The sequence below is a fragment of the Phlebotomus papatasi genome, chromosome 1 (genome assembly GCF_024763615.1).
Source record: "Phlebotomus papatasi isolate M1 chromosome 1, Ppap_2.1, whole genome shotgun sequence".
Taxonomy (NCBI): Eukaryota; Metazoa; Arthropoda; class Insecta; order Diptera; family Psychodidae; genus Phlebotomus; species Phlebotomus papatasi.
Window position 1 is genome coordinate 47,080,962 of NC_077222.1, and position 20,210 is coordinate 47,101,171.

The 20,210-nt window shown below is 34.5% G+C and overlaps 1 protein-coding gene across 1 annotated transcript in view; it reads right to left on the minus strand.

Annotated features, from left to right (window-relative positions):
• LOC129799469 (huntingtin) overlaps positions 1-18,753 on the minus strand; it is a 51,156-nt gene extending 32,403 nt beyond the window's left edge. The window contains exons 1-3 of the mRNA XM_055843364.1: positions 18,545-18,753; positions 17,881-18,479; positions 9,199-10,799 (exon numbers count right to left, since the gene is read on the minus strand). Of these exons, the coding sequence (XP_055699339.1) occupies positions 9,199-10,799; positions 17,881-18,479; positions 18,545-18,612 (2,268 nt within the window). The 5' untranslated portion in view covers positions 18,613-18,753. The remainder of the gene's footprint in view (positions 1-9,198; positions 10,800-17,880; positions 18,480-18,544) is intronic.
• Between the last annotated feature and the right edge of the window lie 1,457 nt (positions 18,754-20,210).

The window sequence follows — 20,210 nt, forward strand, 5'->3', positions numbered from 1 at the left end:
TTTTTTCATTTTTGGGTATGCTTTAGAGATTGTTTAAGATTAGTATGTTTTAGAGAATATTTTAGGATTATATATGTGCATAAGAATTACTTCTAATAACGGTTTTTCAAAGTATAGAAGTTTAAAAGAGCCCTAGAGAGCGTATTTCTTTACCGCATGGTATCATGTTTGGACTCGTCAGAAAGGTTTTGGCATTTCTACCAAGTCTGAAGCGGTTTTAATCGGTTATGAACCGGTAATGAACCGATTCATAAATCACTCAAAAGATCTCTCAAAATATAGTTTAAGAGTAATAGAATTGATTTTTGGACCAAAATTACTTATCGGTTATGAATCGGTTTATTACTCGTGCATAACCGATTGGAGTCGGTTCAGGCTTGTCAAGAATTCCAACGCCTTTCCAACAAGCTCAAACATGATACCATTCGGTTGAAAAATACGCTCTCTAAGGTCTTTTTACCCTTTGACCTTGAAAAACCGTTTTTGGGAATGACTCAACGGTATTGTCGTTTAACGGCAAAATGTCCGCCTGGGTAATCTCTAAAACATATCCAAAAATGGATTTTTTCGGTCTATCAATGAATGTTGCAGTCAAAACCCATCTCCGAAACGTTGTAAGAGGAGGAAATAGAGGAGATTTCTTGAAAGTCTATACCGTGTTTTGACTGCAACATATCCAAAAATTTAAAAAAAAAATCGTACCACACGTTTTCGAGCAATCACAAAAATACATGGTTTTTGGAGGGAAAGGGGAGAGGTGGGGGGAAAATCGAAGGTATCATAACAGTCCTTGGGTCGCCTTATGGGGAGTCCTTCAAAAATTCCAAGTCCCTATCTCTAACCGTTTGTCTTACTAAATATGATTTGTTGGTGTTCGTGCGCCCTGTGTACGTGTTACCCCCCTTTCCCCTATGATTTTTTTTATTTTTATGGACAAAAATGAATTCAGGGACCCCAAATTACCTATATATGACTTTCTTACCTCAGAGTTAGGGTTTTGGCCGCAATTTGTATGGAGTGGCCCCACTGTGCAGTGTGGTGTTATAATTTACTCTCTTCCGATTCATTAAAATATGTATCAGTCTCATTCAAACATATTTTTCACAAATTTAGGCGAAGAAAAATTTCATTTGCTAGCTAACTGTCCCGGTCTCCCCTATATGGATTTGGGGATTTCTCAAATTTTATTCAATAAACTAAATTTGAAAACCCACAGGCTCTTAAACTTACAAAAACGGCTTTAAAAAAATAATTAATATTTTATAAAATTTAATCAATATAAAACAAAAAAAAAATATTATAAAAAATTGAAATACAGGAGGACGACGCATACTCTTAAGATGAGACAGTCAAATCTTTCGTGATTTTTTCTACACTCAGTCCCGGGATTATGCACATTTTCGGGACCGAAAAAAACGCGCGAAATGGCATTATGCATCGAGAAAAATTGCATAACCCGCATAACCGCAGGGGCTTTCTTTTGAATAAATCGGCCGTAGAACGAATTTCGTGCGGAGTAAAAGTAGTTCAAACAAAAAGATTCAATTGTTTAATAGAAAGGCATTAACAAACAGTACTTTTTGGCCAGAGTTCTTCAATAAATGGTTAGAATATTTAAAAAAAAAAATACCTTAATAAAAGAAATTAAAGTTTTATTCTGAAAAAGTAGCAAAATGTTTTCAAATGTTCCGCGTCGCAAAATAGTATACATTCAGGCGTATTTCAAAAATGAGTTTATAAATTGACTCCCAAGGGTAGGCAAACTTGCATAATTGTACATATGTGCATAATTCCGTCAGGTGCATAATCCCGAACGACTTAATGCCGGGACTGAGTGTATTCCTTTGACAGGGATGGTCTAAAACATTTATGAAAAAAAAATTGTCTTAAAATCTGTAATTTCTATTTGTTTTCTTTAGTAATCGAAGCTTATGCATTATTTGTTTCTGGTGTTAATTTTTAGCCATCAACCTTGTTTAAAATCAGTTTCAATCATTTGCCGTATTGTTTGGCAAATTTATATATAATTTAAATTTAAAATAAAATAATCGAGGCGCTCAGAGCAAAACAACTCTAAGTCGTATCTATTAAATTAGCGTTTTTTTTGCTCTGAGTTCCTCAATTATAATTTAAAATAAAAAGTTAAGAATATTTGCTCTATTATGATTGCTCATCGCGATTTTTTTTCGAAATCATCTTGTGAAAAAAACCCCAATGAGGTCATAAGTATAGAAAGGTCATGTCATAACTAATGCCACAATTCTATTCATCCAAAGGAAATATTTCAAGAAAATTTTTAAGTTTGTTTTCACATAAGCTTTAAAAAATTTGTAATTATGAAAATTGAATTGTTTTGCTTCTATATATTTATAAATATTTTTGAAATGATAAACTGGTATAATTCAGTTAAATTCAAGAGAAAAACATTTTAGTTCATTATATAAAGAAATTTGGACAGTAGAAAAAGGACAGATAATCCTAACCGGCTTATGTAGGTGAGATTCTTAACGTGAACTAACTCGGAGTGCATGCAAATTCGATTTAGAGCTGAAATTGTGAGTCGCCATTCAGTTATCTTGAATCAAATTCGTGAAATTATACAAATTTTGTATTTAAACTAAAATATCAAGGATTTGGATGAACTGGCAGAAAAGTGATATATGGGTGAAATGTAGACCAGAATGTACTCTATAATTTGGCCGTAGAACTTGATCTAATCGATTACTCAGAAGCCAAGATAAGCGAGGTTTTTTGTTTCTTAACTCGTTTTTTCATCCAGAGTGCCCCAAGTAGTCATTTGTTGAACTTCAACTATATCAAAGAATTGTTGTATTTTGCGGGACTTTCCATTTAACCCCTATTTTAAGTGTCTTGGTGGAGTAGAGGCAATCAAATTGGCATCTGAGTGATTTCAAAGCGTTATTATTGGAAAAATCATTTTTTTCACACTTAAACGGCAAAATCGGAGTGATAGCGTAGTCTGAGCGGAAAATGATGTATGGACGAAATGTAGAGACAAATGTGCTCTACAATTATGTCGAAGTAATCATCATAATCGGTTCAGCGACAGTCGAGATAATTGAGGTTATGTGATATTGAAATTGGTTTTTCGACTGTGGCGCCCCTGGTGTTGGTCCCACAAAGTTCAAATGTTCTAGAAAGTTGTAGCATTTGGTGAGATCTTTCGTTTAAGCCCTCATTCATCAAAATCGGTCACATAGAACCGGAGATATGATTTTTTGAATTTTGTGAACTTTGACCTCTCATATCTCCGGTTCTATTGAAACCACAGCGCGCATACGCACCATTTTGGAAACGTCCTAGACTGGACTACAACATACTAAAATTTCATTAACTTGCACAATGCCGTTTTTGAGAAAAGTGACTTTGAATTTAGATGAATTTTGACGCTATCACAGCGCCACCTGTGGTGACTTTTTGAACTTCCATCTGAAAGTGCTCATCGAGACGAAACCAAAAAGGTAAAATTTAGGTCGCTATGTTAGTTAGAACCGGAGATAGAGGCCGGTCAATGTTCGAACTTTGGCCCCTTATAGCTCGGGTCAGGGGCTTTAGATCGACTTAAGGTTTTTTTTGTTTGATAGGTATAATCAACGGCTACAACATACTAAAATTTCAGCCCGATGCACAATGGAATTTTTGAGTTATTTAACTTATAAGATTTAAAAATTTTCTTTTTAATAATAGCGCCCCTAGCGGTGGTTTTATGAACTTGCGATGTTAGAAGGAGAAGTGGCATTTCACGAGAGCTTTCCAAAAAGCCCTCACTTTTTAAATTCTGACAATTAGAACCGGAGTTATGGCCATTTTAAGAAAATTTATTTGGTCCCTTATAGCTCGGGTCAGGGGGGTCGGGGGACCTTAAGTTTGGTATTTATGGAAAGCTCTAAGGCCCAGCTATAACATACTAAAATTTGAGCCCGCTCGATGCCATAGGGGCAGAGCTATTGAGAAAACAAAAAAAGGGGGGTCTTCAAAATGGCGGAAGGAGGGGTGGGGGGTGGGGGGTCAATGCACCAAGTTGCAATTTTCACCCGATATATAACCTTTGCCGAAAACCGCAAGTCGATATCTCTTTTAGTTTAGGAGCTATTAAGCTCCAAAGAGCGGCCGGCCGGCCGGCCGGGAACGTAAAATAGCCACATATATATTCGTGATCAGGAAGTGCTGAAACACATTTTGGCCAAGTTTGAGGTCGATCGGACGACATGAAATTTTGTTAGGATTATAGTAGGTGAGATTGTTAAGAATCTCACCTAATACAATTTTGGTAAGTAAAAAATTAAAATGGTTTATAATTTCTTGATTTTCCATCTGATAATAATATTTAATTGTAAACTAATTTTACTGCAGTACTGACCAATCTGCTGATGTCTTAATTTAATTCGCACACAAAAGTAATGCCGAAAAACAATTTTACAGAGCATCACTACTGTTTTCTGGACATTTTATTGTTTTTATTTTATTTTTTTTATTATAATATAGTTTGCTTGCACTACACAGGAAAAAATATTTAGTAACATTGTTTGTAAGTGTTTGTGTGGACTTTCAAAATGCTCGTAAATATCTTACCAAAAAGTTCGTAAAATTTCTACTTTCTTCACAAACACTGCACGTTACATAATCACGTGACGAGTATTTTTTTGTTTTAGCAACCAAAATAAAAATAGAAAAATGTTTGTAAAATTTTGCCTTTGGTTCGTAAAGTTTTGCCAGATAAACAAGAATATACGAACAAATGTTTGTAAAAGAATTAAAAAAAAATGTTTGTCAACACATCATGTTACTGATCACGGATCACATCAATGTATGTGAAAATAGTAGAAACGTTTTAGTGTGATATACACCCAGTGAAATTTAATTAAGAAACTTTCATAAAGTGGGTGGTGTGGGTCGTGTGCAGATTCGATGAGTTCAGTCAAATTTTTGAAGCCTGCTGCCAATAAAATCCAACTTCAGCGCTCAAACTAACATAAAACGGGTATGAAAGTAAATTATTGGAGATTGTCTTCAAAAACTATATCATCAGTTAGATCAGCAACTATCGTATCTTCCTCAACATCTCATCGGACTTTTTTTAACAATATAGAAATACACATATTATACAAGAACTGCTGATGCGGTGATGAGGAAGTTACGACAATTGCTGATCCAACTGACGATATGTGAGCATAACAATTCACTTCTAGTGTGTTATTCTCAATAAAGAGAACAGCATAGAATATAAAAAATATATATATTTTTAAATTTTCATTAGTTTTTTATTAAAAAAAAAATGGTGGTGAACTTAATTAATTTTCGTTCTAGTTTTGACCTAATTTGCATAAGATGGTTCTCGTGTGCGCACGGATTGTAGTGAACTTGGGTTACTACCATAGAAAATGGTGTTATACAGACCTATATGTATAAAAAAAATTTACTTAAATTTTCTATATGTAGGGGAAACTGGGGCAAAACTTGTCAAAACGCATATTTAATTTTTTCACGAGCTCTGAGAAAACTTAAACGTTTTATAATGAGCATATTCTTACAGGAAATTTACTCGTCTACAACATTGCAGAAGACTATTTTCCTCTATCTCGAAAGAAATGTGATTTTCGAATCATTTTCTAAAGGGAGCATCTAAACGGGGGGATTTTATTTCGAAATCGCCATTTTGACACAAAAGTCCCCCACGAGCTTTAGACCGGTGCATTTTTGCTTATCTATTGGCGCTTAAAATCTACCTCTTCGAAAGCTCGATGGGTGCCCCATCTCCTCTTCCTTATGAAGTGTTCTAAAAATAACTTAACCCATTCAGTCAATGTACCAGAAATACTTGAGATAGAATGTTCATATTTTGGGATTAGTTTCCTACAGATTATTAGATGAATTTTTTGAAAAGAAAAAACTTTTATCTATTATGGGGCGCGGGGAGCCTCTGTCAAACACACGTCTTAACGGTCACTAAATTTAAATTCTGTGCATTAATTCATTACAAACTTTATTGCTTTAGATAGAGTGACTATCCAAGAACACCAATTGGCAACTAGAATTCAAATCAGGAAAGAGGAAAGACGCCAATTTTAACAAATTCGACGGGATGTCGTATATTCTGTCCGCCATTTTGAGCAAAAATTTTGTATGACCTTCCGCGAAGCAAGAAAATAATAACAAAATGTATTTTCATTTCTGTCGGACAATTTTTCTCAAGTAATTGAATAACTAACGTTACTAAAAATCCATTCTCGACAGCAATTCGGATAAAAATTGCCCAGAAATAAATCATCAAAAATCACTCAATGGGTTAAATACTAACTTTACCACTCTTTAACAAATTCTTTGATTATAAAACACTGTGAGATTGACATTTGAAACGTTTCGAATTAAAATAGAAAGTCTTCCAGACTATCTTTTTTAGTTAGAGTACATTTGGAGAATTTATAACAAAGAGTGGAGAAAATTTATCTCAGGCATGAACCACTAGGGGAGATTTCCCGAGACTCACCGGTTCATAGCACAGTGGGGTGCATTTCGAAATCCCCCCGTATAGAAGACGCCTAAAAGTCGATTTTGTGGAGATTCTCAAAATTGCTGGGGCAAATTTTGTCAGTCTTCGGATAATTTGTGACGTTTTACTCTCGCAAACGTTAAAAATATCAAATAGACATATTTTTATAGGAAATTTATTCCTCTACAACTTTGTCGAAGATAATTTTTTTTCTATCTTAACGAGAAATGTGCTTAAATTGAGCTTATCAGTATTGATATTTTCTGTAAGCCAAATATTCCAAAAATAGGGCTCAAAATTTAATTATTTTTTATTTTACATAATCCTTCCTCGAATCCCTTGAAACTTTGTAAGTTTAAGAAGTTTCATGAAGGCTATCTATAATAAAAATTTCAAGCCTCAGTTTCTTTTATTTTAGAAAATAGGGAATATTGAAATTTTCGTTTTGACAAATTTTGCCCCAGTCTCCCCTACCTAATTTTAATTAAATTTCGCTGGGTGTATGATTTGCGAGCGTTTCGTAAGTTCCCAGTGGGAATTCACAAACATTTACAAACAGTTTTACGAAATATTTTGATATGTGTAGAGTAATTAATTGCCTTAAATAAAATTTTGGAAATTTTGTGCTGATTAACAAATTTGCACCAGTTCATAAAACATCCCAATTAATCCCAGTTGGATTCACGCTACTTCGAAATTTTAAGACATTTCAAATAAATTGGATCTAGAATAAGTCGATTATGAAATAAAATTTCTATAAACTAGATTTTGACCCTGGAGAAATTCATGGACCATCCATCAGGTGAAATCTTTGCATGGACTAATTCCAAAGCATATTCGAAAACAAACTATATCATAAGAACTGTTTTTAAAATATACCAAACATAATTGGTTTTGGAGGGTTAGAGAAAATATAATGTATCTCAACTGATTTGGTCAACTCGGGTTATAGTTTAAAAGGACTTGAAATTTAAAAATGATAGTGAATATGTAAATAAAGTATCAAAAATTGACTTATTATCTTCGAATATTACTTTTCTATTTGTCCATATTTGCTTGTTATCTGTCTTAGGATTAAAGATCTCAACCGCCAATCATCCCATTTATTTTAACCTTTCCTGCCACTTTACTTTTCTCAATAGGGGACACTGGGGCAAAAAGTCACAAAATGGATATTTTATTTTTTTACAAGCTACCCGAGCAGTTCCAAAATTTCTAATTAGCACAGTTTTATAGGAAATTTACCGCTCTACAACTCTGTGAAAGTCATTTTCTTCTATTTTGTAAGGAAAGATATTTATCGAGGCGTTTTTTAAAAGGTAATTTTGTGATCATTCTCAAAAATGCTGGGGCAAATAGTATCAGGCATAATATACTATCACATTTTTATTCGCTTTATTACGGGATTTCGTAAATTTAAGTAAAATACCTCGATTACATATTTTCATAGGAAATTTATTCTTCTACACCTTTGTAAAACACCGTTTTCTCTATCTGAGGGTGAAAAGCGCATTTCAAGCTATTTCACAAAAAAAACACACACACAAAAGATTGCAAATCGTTTGACCAATGCAAACAACAAACGGCGATACATAGCATTAACGTTTCTTTTCACCGTGGGACATCAGAAATTGTTTCGGTTTTTATTACTTTTTGCTCCATAGCTTTTGTTACTTTTAACCCCAAGTGGTCGTTTTTAATAAAAGGATTTCTGGAGAAAAGAATTTTTGCAAGATTCTAAAATAGATAGCGGATTCGTATTCAAAGAATATCCAGATACAGTAGAGTCCCGCTATAAGCCATCGCTCTATAGTCCACAATTTAGCGACCGTTGATTTCAAAACACTGATTTTAAGTTATGTTATGTTTTTTGTACGCGACATGCAATGTTGTCATATTTATTTTAATATTTTTGGCAAACTTTATTGAGTAGTTGTGATAATTGTGATCCATAGTGAAGAGATCGAGAACAAGTACCACAATCGCAAAGAAAGTGGAAGCCGTCAAACAATTTCAATAATAAAAGTCGTTGAATATTTTAAAAAATAACATATAGACTATTAGTGCGACCAAAGTGTCAAATCAGGAACCAAATATGGACTATAGCGAGACTCCACTGTAATTTGGGAAATATTTACCAGTGCATCAAATTTTATATAAGTAGCTAATAATTGATATCTTCTGCACGGAAAATATTTCAAAAATAGGGCTAAAAATTTCGATATTATTTTTTTATTTTCTAAATTCCTTGTTCAAATTATAACAAACGACATTGAAGAAGATCTATGGAGGCTATCTATGGAAAAAATTTTAAGCCGCTATCTTATTTATCTTAGAAGATATTGAATTTTAAAATTTTCGATTTGTGACTTTTTGCCCCAGTCTCCCCTAACAAAGAACTTAATGCAATGTACCGAAAAAGTTATTTAATCAATAAACCGAATTTACTCATTTCTATCGCATTATTTTAGATTTTAGATTTAGATAATCAAATCAATTTTCTATTTAATGTAATATAATTTATAACATTCCTAAAATTCAAATTCGTATTTATTTATTACTTAATTTAAATATGATTTATACTGGTTTAAAATCTACAGAATAGGTATGCTGTAAGTGCATTGTTATGTGCATGGAAGTTTTCAGCTAGTGAAAACTTAATTTGTTTGTTAAATAATAATAATTACCTGCAAAACAATTTCGATGAGTTTTGGAAATTTCAATAACTCGCTCACATCTTCCACAACTTGGTCGTATTTCACTAAACCACAACTCAAGCACTTAACAAAGTTACTAACAATTTGTATGATATCACTTCGAATAATTGGATCTGGATGTGAATGCAGTTGGAGGATATCAGTTAGATACTGGGTCATATTTGATGCTTTTGGCGACAATTTTCGAGGTGTTGAGCTACTTGGTGTAGTGGATAATTTTAATTGTCCACTGGCCTTTGTTAGCAGTGCATTCAAATCTCTATTGATTTTTGGTGCTAAATTCACTTTTGGCATTGTCCATGATTCCAGCTGACCAAGGAGAGTATTGTCGACATTTTTTGCTAATGGTGTGAAATAATCCTTGTATGACGTTCCACTTTTCCCAAAATGATCATCCTTCATCTCCAGATACCCTTCACTGTCGACACTTTTCTCCTCTTTCGACTCATGCTCCGTTTCTGCCATTTCAACTTCGTTTTCTTCTGTGGCTTTTTCCAATTCAATTTTTATTAATTCATTCCTCGACTCCATCTCAAGAGGTTGCACTAGAGTCTGCGGTGATAGCAATATACAGTTGGCAATTACCGTCAATGACAGATTTTTTATAGATACTCTCACTTGTTGGTCTGACAGAAAACCTCCTTTCTCGCCGCTTAGAATAAATTTCGAAGCAATTAGGCGAACAGTGTAAGAAATTACTGATTGGTCGAATATTGTACCGATCTCAACATTCACTTCACTGAGCAATGCATCATTTGTGGAAGCTTCGTACTCGAGAATCAATTCATCCTCCTCTTTCACAACAACAGGACTATTTTTCACCTCGACTTTATCTGCATTTTCTGATTTCTTATGCTCATACTCAGAAGAATCAGGTGCTTCTTCTAAGACTCGTGGGACAATCTTGGGAGTATTTGTGACTGAGGATTCATTTGATTTCTGTCCTCGGAAAAAATTTGTCACCGTCTCTGTGGTACTTGGTAAAGGATTTGTGAGTAGAGAATTGAAGAATGACCCAATAGAATCTGTTGAATTTTGGCTTTTCAACGATTTCCCATCAGGATTCTGTCCACTGGCTACGGTGCCTGACTCTGTGAAGTCTGTTTTAATGTCCATACTCTGCAATGACTCTGATTCGACATCAGACATTCCTGCAAGTAGAGAAGTGCTTTCCAATGATTCACACAACAGGTCTGCCTTCAGATGGATATTTTCTTCATCGGGACTCTGCTCAATCACCAATTGTTCTGGACTTGTTCCTTCTTCCACAACATCCAAGGACTTAATGAGTCCACGCTTCTTAAGGAGAACCGCCTTAGACGCCAGTTCTGTATCTATCAGGATCTGCCGCCATTTTACAGGCGGATTGGAGGTCATCATATTAAGGACTTCGAGAGATGCATTAATAATACTGTGATTTCCCTCCTGTAGATATCCCAGACAAATTTCATATACTTCTAGCAATTTTGAGAGATCACAGTCATTTTCTGATGGAAGAACAGGAATTATTAGCCGAATAAAACCCAAGACGCCAACAGTAGCCTCTGAAGATGGTTTTTTTACCAATATTTCTGTCAATTGACAAACATCTATGTTAAAAAATTTCTTAGAATTATAACTAACCAAAATATGCAAAATTCCGTTATACATGAAAATTCCAGATATACATCCGCGACCCTTGGAAAAATTTGCGAATCACATAAAAACGCCACGGCGAACGCCAAACATAAAATAGAACACGAGCCGCAAAGAATTCTACGATCGGCTATTGATCCACGAGTCATGATAAATTTCCTTACTCGATTTTTTTTCCAATCAGCAAAATCCGCAATCCGTGGCATATACTAAAAATTCTTCAGTTCACAAAATAAACCGCCCACGAAAATCCGCGGCACGTGAAAAATCGAAACTGACGTAAAAACCTGGATAAAATAATATTTAAAAAAAAATCCCTATTTAAAAATGTAATAAATATCTTAAGAACCGTTGACCGGATACTGATGCATCATTATTCCGATATTCTCAATGAACTGTACCACATATCAAAAGATATCACTATTAAACCTATGCCGTATTCGAGAAAAAACATATTAGTAGTGTTATTTTACAGTATAAAGTTAAAAAAAAAATACAGAAGTATAACGGGGTGATGACAAAGTGTCCCAGGCTTGGCGAAGTGCTCGAACTCGTGACTTAGACACTATAGGCGTCTTCTATACGGGGGGATTTCGAAATGCACCCCACTGTGCTATACACCGGTGAGTCTTGGGAAATCTCCCCTAGTGGTTGAATCCTGAGATAAATTTTCTCCACTCTTTGTTATAAATTCTCCAAGTGTGCTCTAACTAAAATAGATAGTCTGGAAGAATTTCTGTTTTATTTTGAAAGGTTTCGAACGTCAATCACCACAGTGTTTTACAATCAAAGAATTTGTTAAAGAGTGGTAAAGTTAATATATCGACGGCTACATTCCATACTATGCTAAGTCGACTTAGCTTTTTATTACTCTGAGAGATATGTTGTTCCTGGAACCGAGATCTACAACTGGTGAAAATTTGGTGGTCATCCGATGTCCGGGTAACGAGATATTCCATTTTCTAATGAAGATTAAACGATACATTCAGAAGACTGATCGTTATCGTGTCACTATTTCACCTACTTTTCGACTCTTGATAACTTTGAAAATAGTTCACGAAAAAAACATCTCTCGAAAAACAAAAAAAAAATGATTTAAAATCGCTTGAAATGTCAAAATATTCGAATATACAACAAATGGAGCTTTCGAAGAGGGAGATTTTAAGCGCCGAAAGATAGGCAAAAATGCACCGGTCTAAAGCTCAGTGGGGGACTTTTGTGTCAAAATGGCGGTTTCGAAATAAAATCCCCCCGTTTAGATGCTCCCAAAGTGCTTTTGTATCAATTACCCATATTATTATTATTTATTTTTTCCAATTGAGAAATTTCTGCTTAAATTAACTGATTCATAACCGATTTGAAGCGATTTTTAAATCACTCAAAACATCGCCCAAAAATAAAATTAAAATTCGGATTAAAATTAGGTATGCGTTATGAATTGGGTCATTACGGTTTCATAAATGATTGGAATCGGTTCAATCTTGTCAGTAATTTCGAAATCTTTCCCACGAGCACAAAAGATAATACCTTTAAGTTGAAAAATAAGCTTTCTCTCTCTAGAGCCTTTTTAACACTTTTTTATTTAACCTTTCACTTCGAAAAGCAGTGGCTAGGAATAATTCAACAGTATTTTCGTATATTGAAGAAATATTCGCCAACCTTAAAGGACTTTATTAGAATAGGTATAGTTGATGTAAAACCATTTTTGGGATATAATGATATCTAACTTTGGATTTCGAGTACTTTGCAAACTTGGGAAACATCAATATCAGCATTAAATTAGTGCCAATTAGTACTCACTCCGTTCCGAAAAGTCGTATGTTTGGGGAAAAATAAAGATTAAGGAATGCTTTCAGCGAATGTTTTTTTATTGGTACCTATATTTTATGTATGATCTACCCTCCATGTTCAGGGATAATATTAAGATACTTGATTGTAAGTTGAGGAATGAATGCCTTAAAAATGTAATTTTTTGCGTTTTTTTAATAGATACCGTCGTTGCGGGTGACTTTGCACGTTTTTTCACTGTTTTTCAACTTTACCCTCTAAAAGTGGTCAGTTAAAGTGAAAGGAGGGGGGTTTTTGAGTAAAATTATTTGTATTCAGTTGTTAATGAATGGATTTTGTGCCACTAGCATTAATTTTATAAAATTTTACTACGTTTAAAAAAATCAAGAAAAAAGGCTTGCACTTGGGATAATGTGCGGGTGACTTTGCACTTTTTAATAAATACCAAAAAATCAACAATTTCTGATAGTAAACGACAATGAAGATCTTCATATCTCAGGGTAAGATGCACGAGATCTACAAGATGACGTGGTCGCCATTTTGATTTGACGTTTCTGTCCGCCATTTTGAATAACTGTCAAAACCTAAAACTGGTCGAATTGGGTTGAAATTTTAGTATGTTGTGGCTGATGTTAAGGCATTTTCAGAACATATCTATGTTCCAGTCTACGTTAAGCATTTACCTAGATATAGAGGCTCAAAGTTTAAAATGTTGAAATATTCATATTAGTGCGATCTAATTTTGAATTTTAAAACCTAAACAAAATGCCTCAGTAACCATTGAAAATCGTTGAGGCTTGTATTTTATTTATTTATTTACTCTTACATAATTTAAAAAATAAATGAAAAGTGCATTAATTTGTTTATTTTTGTATTTTTTTATCTTTGCAAAAACAGATTCAGATCCTTAAATAACATGCTATTATAAAGAAAAACATTACTTTTCTTTTTGTTTATTCGTTAGATCTCATCGCCTAATGATACCGCTGCCTTTTTGTGATAGTTTCGACAAAAGAAGCTCCCGGTAGTTCTGTATTCATGAAAATGTCTAAATTTTGAACTTGGAACCCCAGTATCTTGATCAGAGGTGTGCAAGAAACCGTTGAAACCGAATTAACGTCAAAATAAGTTTGTTATAGTAGAGTTTTGACCATTGACGTACATGTTTCATTTGACGTTAATTCGGTTTCAACGGTTTCTTGCACACCTCTGATCTAGAGAATCGCTTGACCTACATCTTATTTTATATATGTTCTGAAAAGGCCTTGACATAAGCTAGAACATACTAAAATTTCAGCTCAATCGGATGAGATTTTTGTTTTGACAGATATTCAAAATGGCGGACAGAAACGTCAAATCAAGATGGCGACCATATCATCTTGTAGATCTCGGTCGTTTTATCTTAAATTATCAAAAAATTGGATAATTTTTAGCCAAATACTTCTATAATAAAGCTTTAGAAAGATCATTATATGCAATTTTATAACATAAATCATGCGCTCTTAGGAAGATAACTGTGAAAAAAAATATTTTAATAAAAATAATGAACAAAATCGAAGTGGATTGTTCTAGCCAGTTAAATTTAGAATAGATTTGGGCTATTTACTACTCAGAAATTGATTTTAGAATTGGACCTCCAGATAACTTTTTCAGAGAGTTGTTTTTTAACAAAATACCTATACTAGGATTTCATTGACTATTACTGAAACTACAAGAATCCTTTTGAGGATCATTGTACCTTATTTGGTACATAACATATCCCTATATACTTTGACATGGTAGACCAGATCGACTAAGACTATCAATAAGTTCTGGAATTAATGAAAGTCTCGCGAACAACAGAGTGCAAAGTCACCCGCAACGACGGTAGTTTAGTTATTGAAAATTGGACTACGATTAATGTTATGGACTAGAATTTGTTTTAAAGTTTTAGTGTGTAAAAAGTGTTAATTCCGTTCTATCAATTTTTATTGCCCGAATTTAGCAGAAAAAAAGTTTGACTTTAAAAAACCGTTAGAATTTACCGGTAGACATTTTCTTAACCCTTTAACATTAATCCTACCAAAACCCGCTCAAATTGATCGGTGTAAAATTAACCCTCTAACGGGTAAGACCGCCTCCAGGCGGTTTTCACAAAAATCACATTTACAGCGACAATAAAGGTTTTATTTATTTAAAAGTGCTATAGTGTCCTCGGTAATAGTCTTATAAAAATCTCTTGAAAGTTTGAACTCATTTTGACTCTTCGTTTTATAGCTATTCCCAGTTTTGTGTGACAGGTCAGAGAAAAAGCAACAAAAAATATTTGTGCAAAAAAACTCATTTTCAATTTCCATAAAAATACAGATTTAAAGTTATCTGATTTAAATAAATTTATTTTTTACTGAAAGATATGTCATTCTACTTTGTATATTTTATTTAAAAAAATTGAAAAAACTAAAAATGTGAATTTTAGAAGCAAAAAGAGTTTCAAAAAATTTTTATATTTTCTCACCTAGCGCCTAAACTAAAAGAGATATTGAAGAATGGATGGTTTTTTCGACTTTATTGGATCATAATTATCCCAGAAAACATTGTTTTAGAACTTTTTTCGCATATTAAAGAAAACACCGTTAGAGGGTTAACACATATTTAAACGGTACAATGGCACTATCAAATTTTATGAATTTCTTAATACACTCAGTCCCGGCATTAAGTCGTTCGGGATTATGCACCTGACGGAATTATGCACATACAATTATGCAAATTTGCCTAGCCTTGGGAGTCAATTTATGAACTCATTTTTTAAATACGCCTGAATGTATAGTATTTTGCGACGCGAGACATTTGAAAACATTTTGCTACTTTTTCAGAATAAAACTTTAATTTCTTTTATTAAGGTAAATTTTTTAAATATTCTAACCATTTATTGAAGAACTCTGGCCAAAGAGTAGGGGAAAGTGCTTATGCTGTACACAGTCCCAAGCTTTATAATGACTAATTTTTCGTATGTTTTCAAATAAATGTGACTCATCGCACCAATATTTTAAAAACTAGAGGAAAGTGTCCTGTTTTTAAAATATATTGCAGAGGCACATTTATTCAAAAACATAGGAAAAATTTAGTCATTATGCAGTTTGGGATCGTGTAAAGCATGGGCACTTTCCCCTACTGTTTGTTGATGAATTTCTTTTAAACAGTTGAATCTTTTTGTTTGAACTACTTTTACTCCGCACGAAATTCGTTCTATGGCCGATTTATTCAAAAGAAAGCCCCTGCGGTTATGCAAATTTTCTCGATGCATAATGCCATTTCGCGCGTTTTTTCGGTCCCGAAAATGTGCATGATCCCGGAACTGAGTGTATACGCATTTAATATATTTTTCAGTGTTCAAATTTTAATTTTTAGCTCTTTTCCAAGACAAATTTTATTGAGTATCCTACCCTACCGCGGTTTGTTATTTGACCGAAAAACGACCAAAACGGTCGGTAGGTTTTGTGTTAAGGACGATTGGGTCACTGAAAACCTAAAAATGAAATTTTTCCTACGGCCATCTAAATTCATATATCGTTCTAATAAGGTAGAAAAAATGATTTTTTCTAACCCCAATTATTAACATTCACGTCCTTAACACTTGGAAGGACCCTAGTGGCAGCCGCTGCCAATTTAGTTTTCAATTTTATTTTTTATAGTGAAGAATATATCATTTCGCCTGGAGGCCTGATTGAATGCGTGCAGAATTTATCTGGCTATTTTTTCGTTATAAAATTTTTAATAAAAATTAAATATTAATGTAAATATATTGCAAAAACAAAAAACTGCACTCGGAAGGACCAAGTGGCAGTAGCTGCCATATGCATTTTATATGAGGGTTTGACGTTCTGCAGATGTAATTTTCTTGATTGTTAGTATATAAAAGCCTTAAAAGAACAAATTGAAAGAGTTTTTGCAAATTATTGAGAAGAATTATGGGAAATATTGAATTGGGAAATATGTATGAAATATGAATAATTATGGGAATTATTCAATTTTTCTCTTATTTACCAAAGCTCAAAATCCATTTTGTTAAGCGAAGTTAATAGAAAATAGTTAATAGTATTAACTATTGTTCATATGTAGAATTTTTGCTTTGAAAAATAAGAGAAAAATTGAAATATTCAAAGGCTGCCGCATTCAAAGGCAGACCACTTTCCCTGGCGCCATGATTCTGATAAAAATGAAAACATCGAATGGTTAAAAATCTTTAGATACAGTACCCAAGGAGGTGAAATTTCTAATTCAGACACCAGAAAAGAACTGACTGAGGCTCCGAATGTTAAAATATATGTAAAAATATTAAAATATTATGTAAAATCCGATAAGTGGCAGCGGCTGCCACTTGGTCCTTCCGTGACACTTTTAGTTAGGGTTTTTCGAAGTGTTAAATAAATAAAACCTTTATTGTCGCTGTAAATGTGATTTTGTGAAGACCGCCTGGAGGCGGTCTTACCCGTTAGAGGGTTAAAAAAATTAAGCCCCCCCCCGACCCTCCTGACCCGAGCTAGAAGGGGTCAAAAATTCAATTTTCAAAAGGACATATCTCCGATTCTAATTATCGGAATTCGAAAAACTTTGGAGTTTTGGAAAGCTCTCATGGAATACTACAAGCCTCATCCGATTTAATCGAAGGTCCGATTTATCGAAAAATCGACCCCCAAAATTCAATTCACAATCGAATTTTCACGAATTCCTAATTGCAAGCACCCCGAATTGCACGCATTTCGAGGTCATCTGTAAAGAATCTCAGCTATCATAAGCTTATTTGGGTCCAACACTTGTTTTAATCGTTTTGGTCGCCTAGAGCAGTTTGCTCGATGTGTCTTCACTCCCAAAATTCAATTCCAAATCAAATTTTCACATATTCCGAATTGCAAGCCCCCGAGTTGCAGGGTATATTGCCCCCGAGTATTCAGGGGTTCCCTGTAATGCAAAGAATCTTAGCTCCCATAAGCTTATCTGGGGTTTTAATTTTTTTAGGCTAGCTTTGGACTTTTTGATGTGATTTATGTATCTAATTCAGTTCGGTGGTATTTTATTAAATTATAAGGCAGAATTAAGAGAAAAAAATGAATGCTCGAAACATTAATCATGATAATTCGCCAGATGGAAGCTAACTATAAAAAGTTGGAAGCATATTTTGGTCAGACTTTCTTGAAAAACTGTTTCATTGAAAGTTAATTTTAAAAATATTGAATTGAAGTCAATAAATACCTAGAGCTTTGGAGAGGGCCAAATCAGCCAGTTCACTGGTCTTCCTCGAATGTTTAATGAATGTCACGAGATTCTGAGCAGAACAACGCCTTTTTACAGCGCATCCGGATGACAAGTCATCAAGAAAAATTTGTAGAACAACCACCAACTCATTGTCCATAACATTGCACTGAAGATACTCGCAGAAGACCTTTATAAAATCCATGAGAGCTTCAAGGAGAAGTGTCTCTTTTCTCCTTGCAATAGCAGCTATGCATTGCAGAAGATTCTGAGCATAGGACCGAGCTTTTCGTTGTTTAATTTGAGGGCAATAGTGACTGAAGATGTTGAGGCAGATGCGAAGGGATCTCTCATTGCCGTTTTTCTTGATTTCATGGTACAGATCTACTTGCACACGTGGAATATTTCCATTCTCACAGTATCGTATAATCTTGCAAAGGTTCTCCTCGGCATTCATGCGAACAGTGGGATCAGTATCCTCACAAAAGAGCAAGAGGACACTGATTGCTGTGCTGGTGTGCAAGAAGTGGTTGACATGAAAATGTGGTGATTGGATACATTCACTGAGTTGATTGAAATGGTGGAGTTTATCTTTTTGGCTAGAATAAAGACAATTAAAATGGAAAATTGTACGAAATTGTGCAAAACAAATGACTCAAGTTACCTGCATACTGTATTCTTGAGAGCCTCTACAGATTTCTGAAATGTTCCTGCAATTGTTAGTTTTTCCATTTTTTCAACACACACAATGACACATTAAATGGTCAAGATACAAATTAAAAAGAAATATTTAAGAATTATCGGCGATTAATACATTTTTTTGTGAGATAAAAAGTTACACCTTTCTCACGAAAAAATCAAAACACGACTGTCAATTTGGTGTGTGAGTCGTAAACATTCTGTTAGCTGCGTGGCAGTCCGCCGCCCGCCGCTATTAACTGTCATGCTGCCATGCCATGCTACCAGCCATGCCGTGTACGCCGAATGTTCCGTGTATATAGATTACGAGAAAAATAGCAGACTTCAATAAAACATGGAGGAAACACGCATAGAGCTTTTTTCGAATCACAAACTAAAAGAATGACAAGATGAGCGCAAGTTTTAAAGTTTATGAAAGAATTTGAAAGTTCTCTATATTGATAATGCCCTTATATTTCTTAAATTTGTTCTTTTACAGAGACAGAGAAGCTAATTTGAACGTTAAAGTCCTTACACAAAGAGATTAATTAGCTGAGATTCTTTACAATCTCAGCTTTTGTGGTCCTAGGTGAAATCCGACCTCGTCAGATCGGGCCCAAATTTTGGATTTACACATTTTGACACTCATAGATCACGAATATCATATGCGTTAAAAATCGATTTTCGTGGACGTCCCGTCTCGTCCGTCCGTCCGTCCGTCGTATAACCACTTCTGGAGAGAGAACGGAAAGAGATATCGACAAGCGGTTTTCGGCAAGGGTTAAATGTCGATAGGTGGCTAGAAGTAGGTGATATCAGATCCAGCCCCCCCAGCCCCCCTCACCACCCTTTCGCCATTTTGGAATACCCCCAATTTTTTTTCAATAACTCAGCCCCTATGGCATGGATCGATCTCAAATTTCAGTATGTTAAGCCTGGGCCTAAGAGCTTTCGATTGATACCAAACTTAACCCCCTCCGACTCCCCTGACCCGAGCTAGAGGGGGTCAAAAATTCAATTTTCAAATGGATATATCTCCGCTTCTAATTATCGAATTTGGAAAAATTTTGGTGTTTTGGAAAGCCCTCGTGGAGTACTACAACCTTTGTGACACTGCAATTTCATCCGATTAAATCGAAGGATCGATTAATCGAAAAATCGATTTTCGACATTTTCGATTAATTGATCTTGAATATTTCCAAAATAGACGATGCTTTTTCTTTAAATTTTAATATGTTGTAGCTGAGGTCGAGACCGTTCCAGCGGTGGGTCGCAGTTCACCCTCGATGTCCCTGACCCAAGCTATAACCAAAAATATCTTGCCCGGATTGCATTTTCTGTGTTTATGAAGGGATTTAGATGAAATTTTAGCATATAGTGTATCTGAGAGCAAGATCTTTCTAATGATAATCCCATCATTCTCTACCCCAATCCACTGTACCCCGACCCTTACTATATCCATATGGACCGAACTCTATCTCCAATTTTTATTTACCGATTTAAAAAAAAACTTTTCTTTCTTTTGTTGGCCTTCTTCACTCAGACTATTTAAAATAGAAAATGGCCAGTGAGAAGCCCAGATAAGCTTATGGTACCTGAGATTCTTTACAGGTGACCTCGAAATGCGTGCAATTCGGGGTGCTTGCAACTAG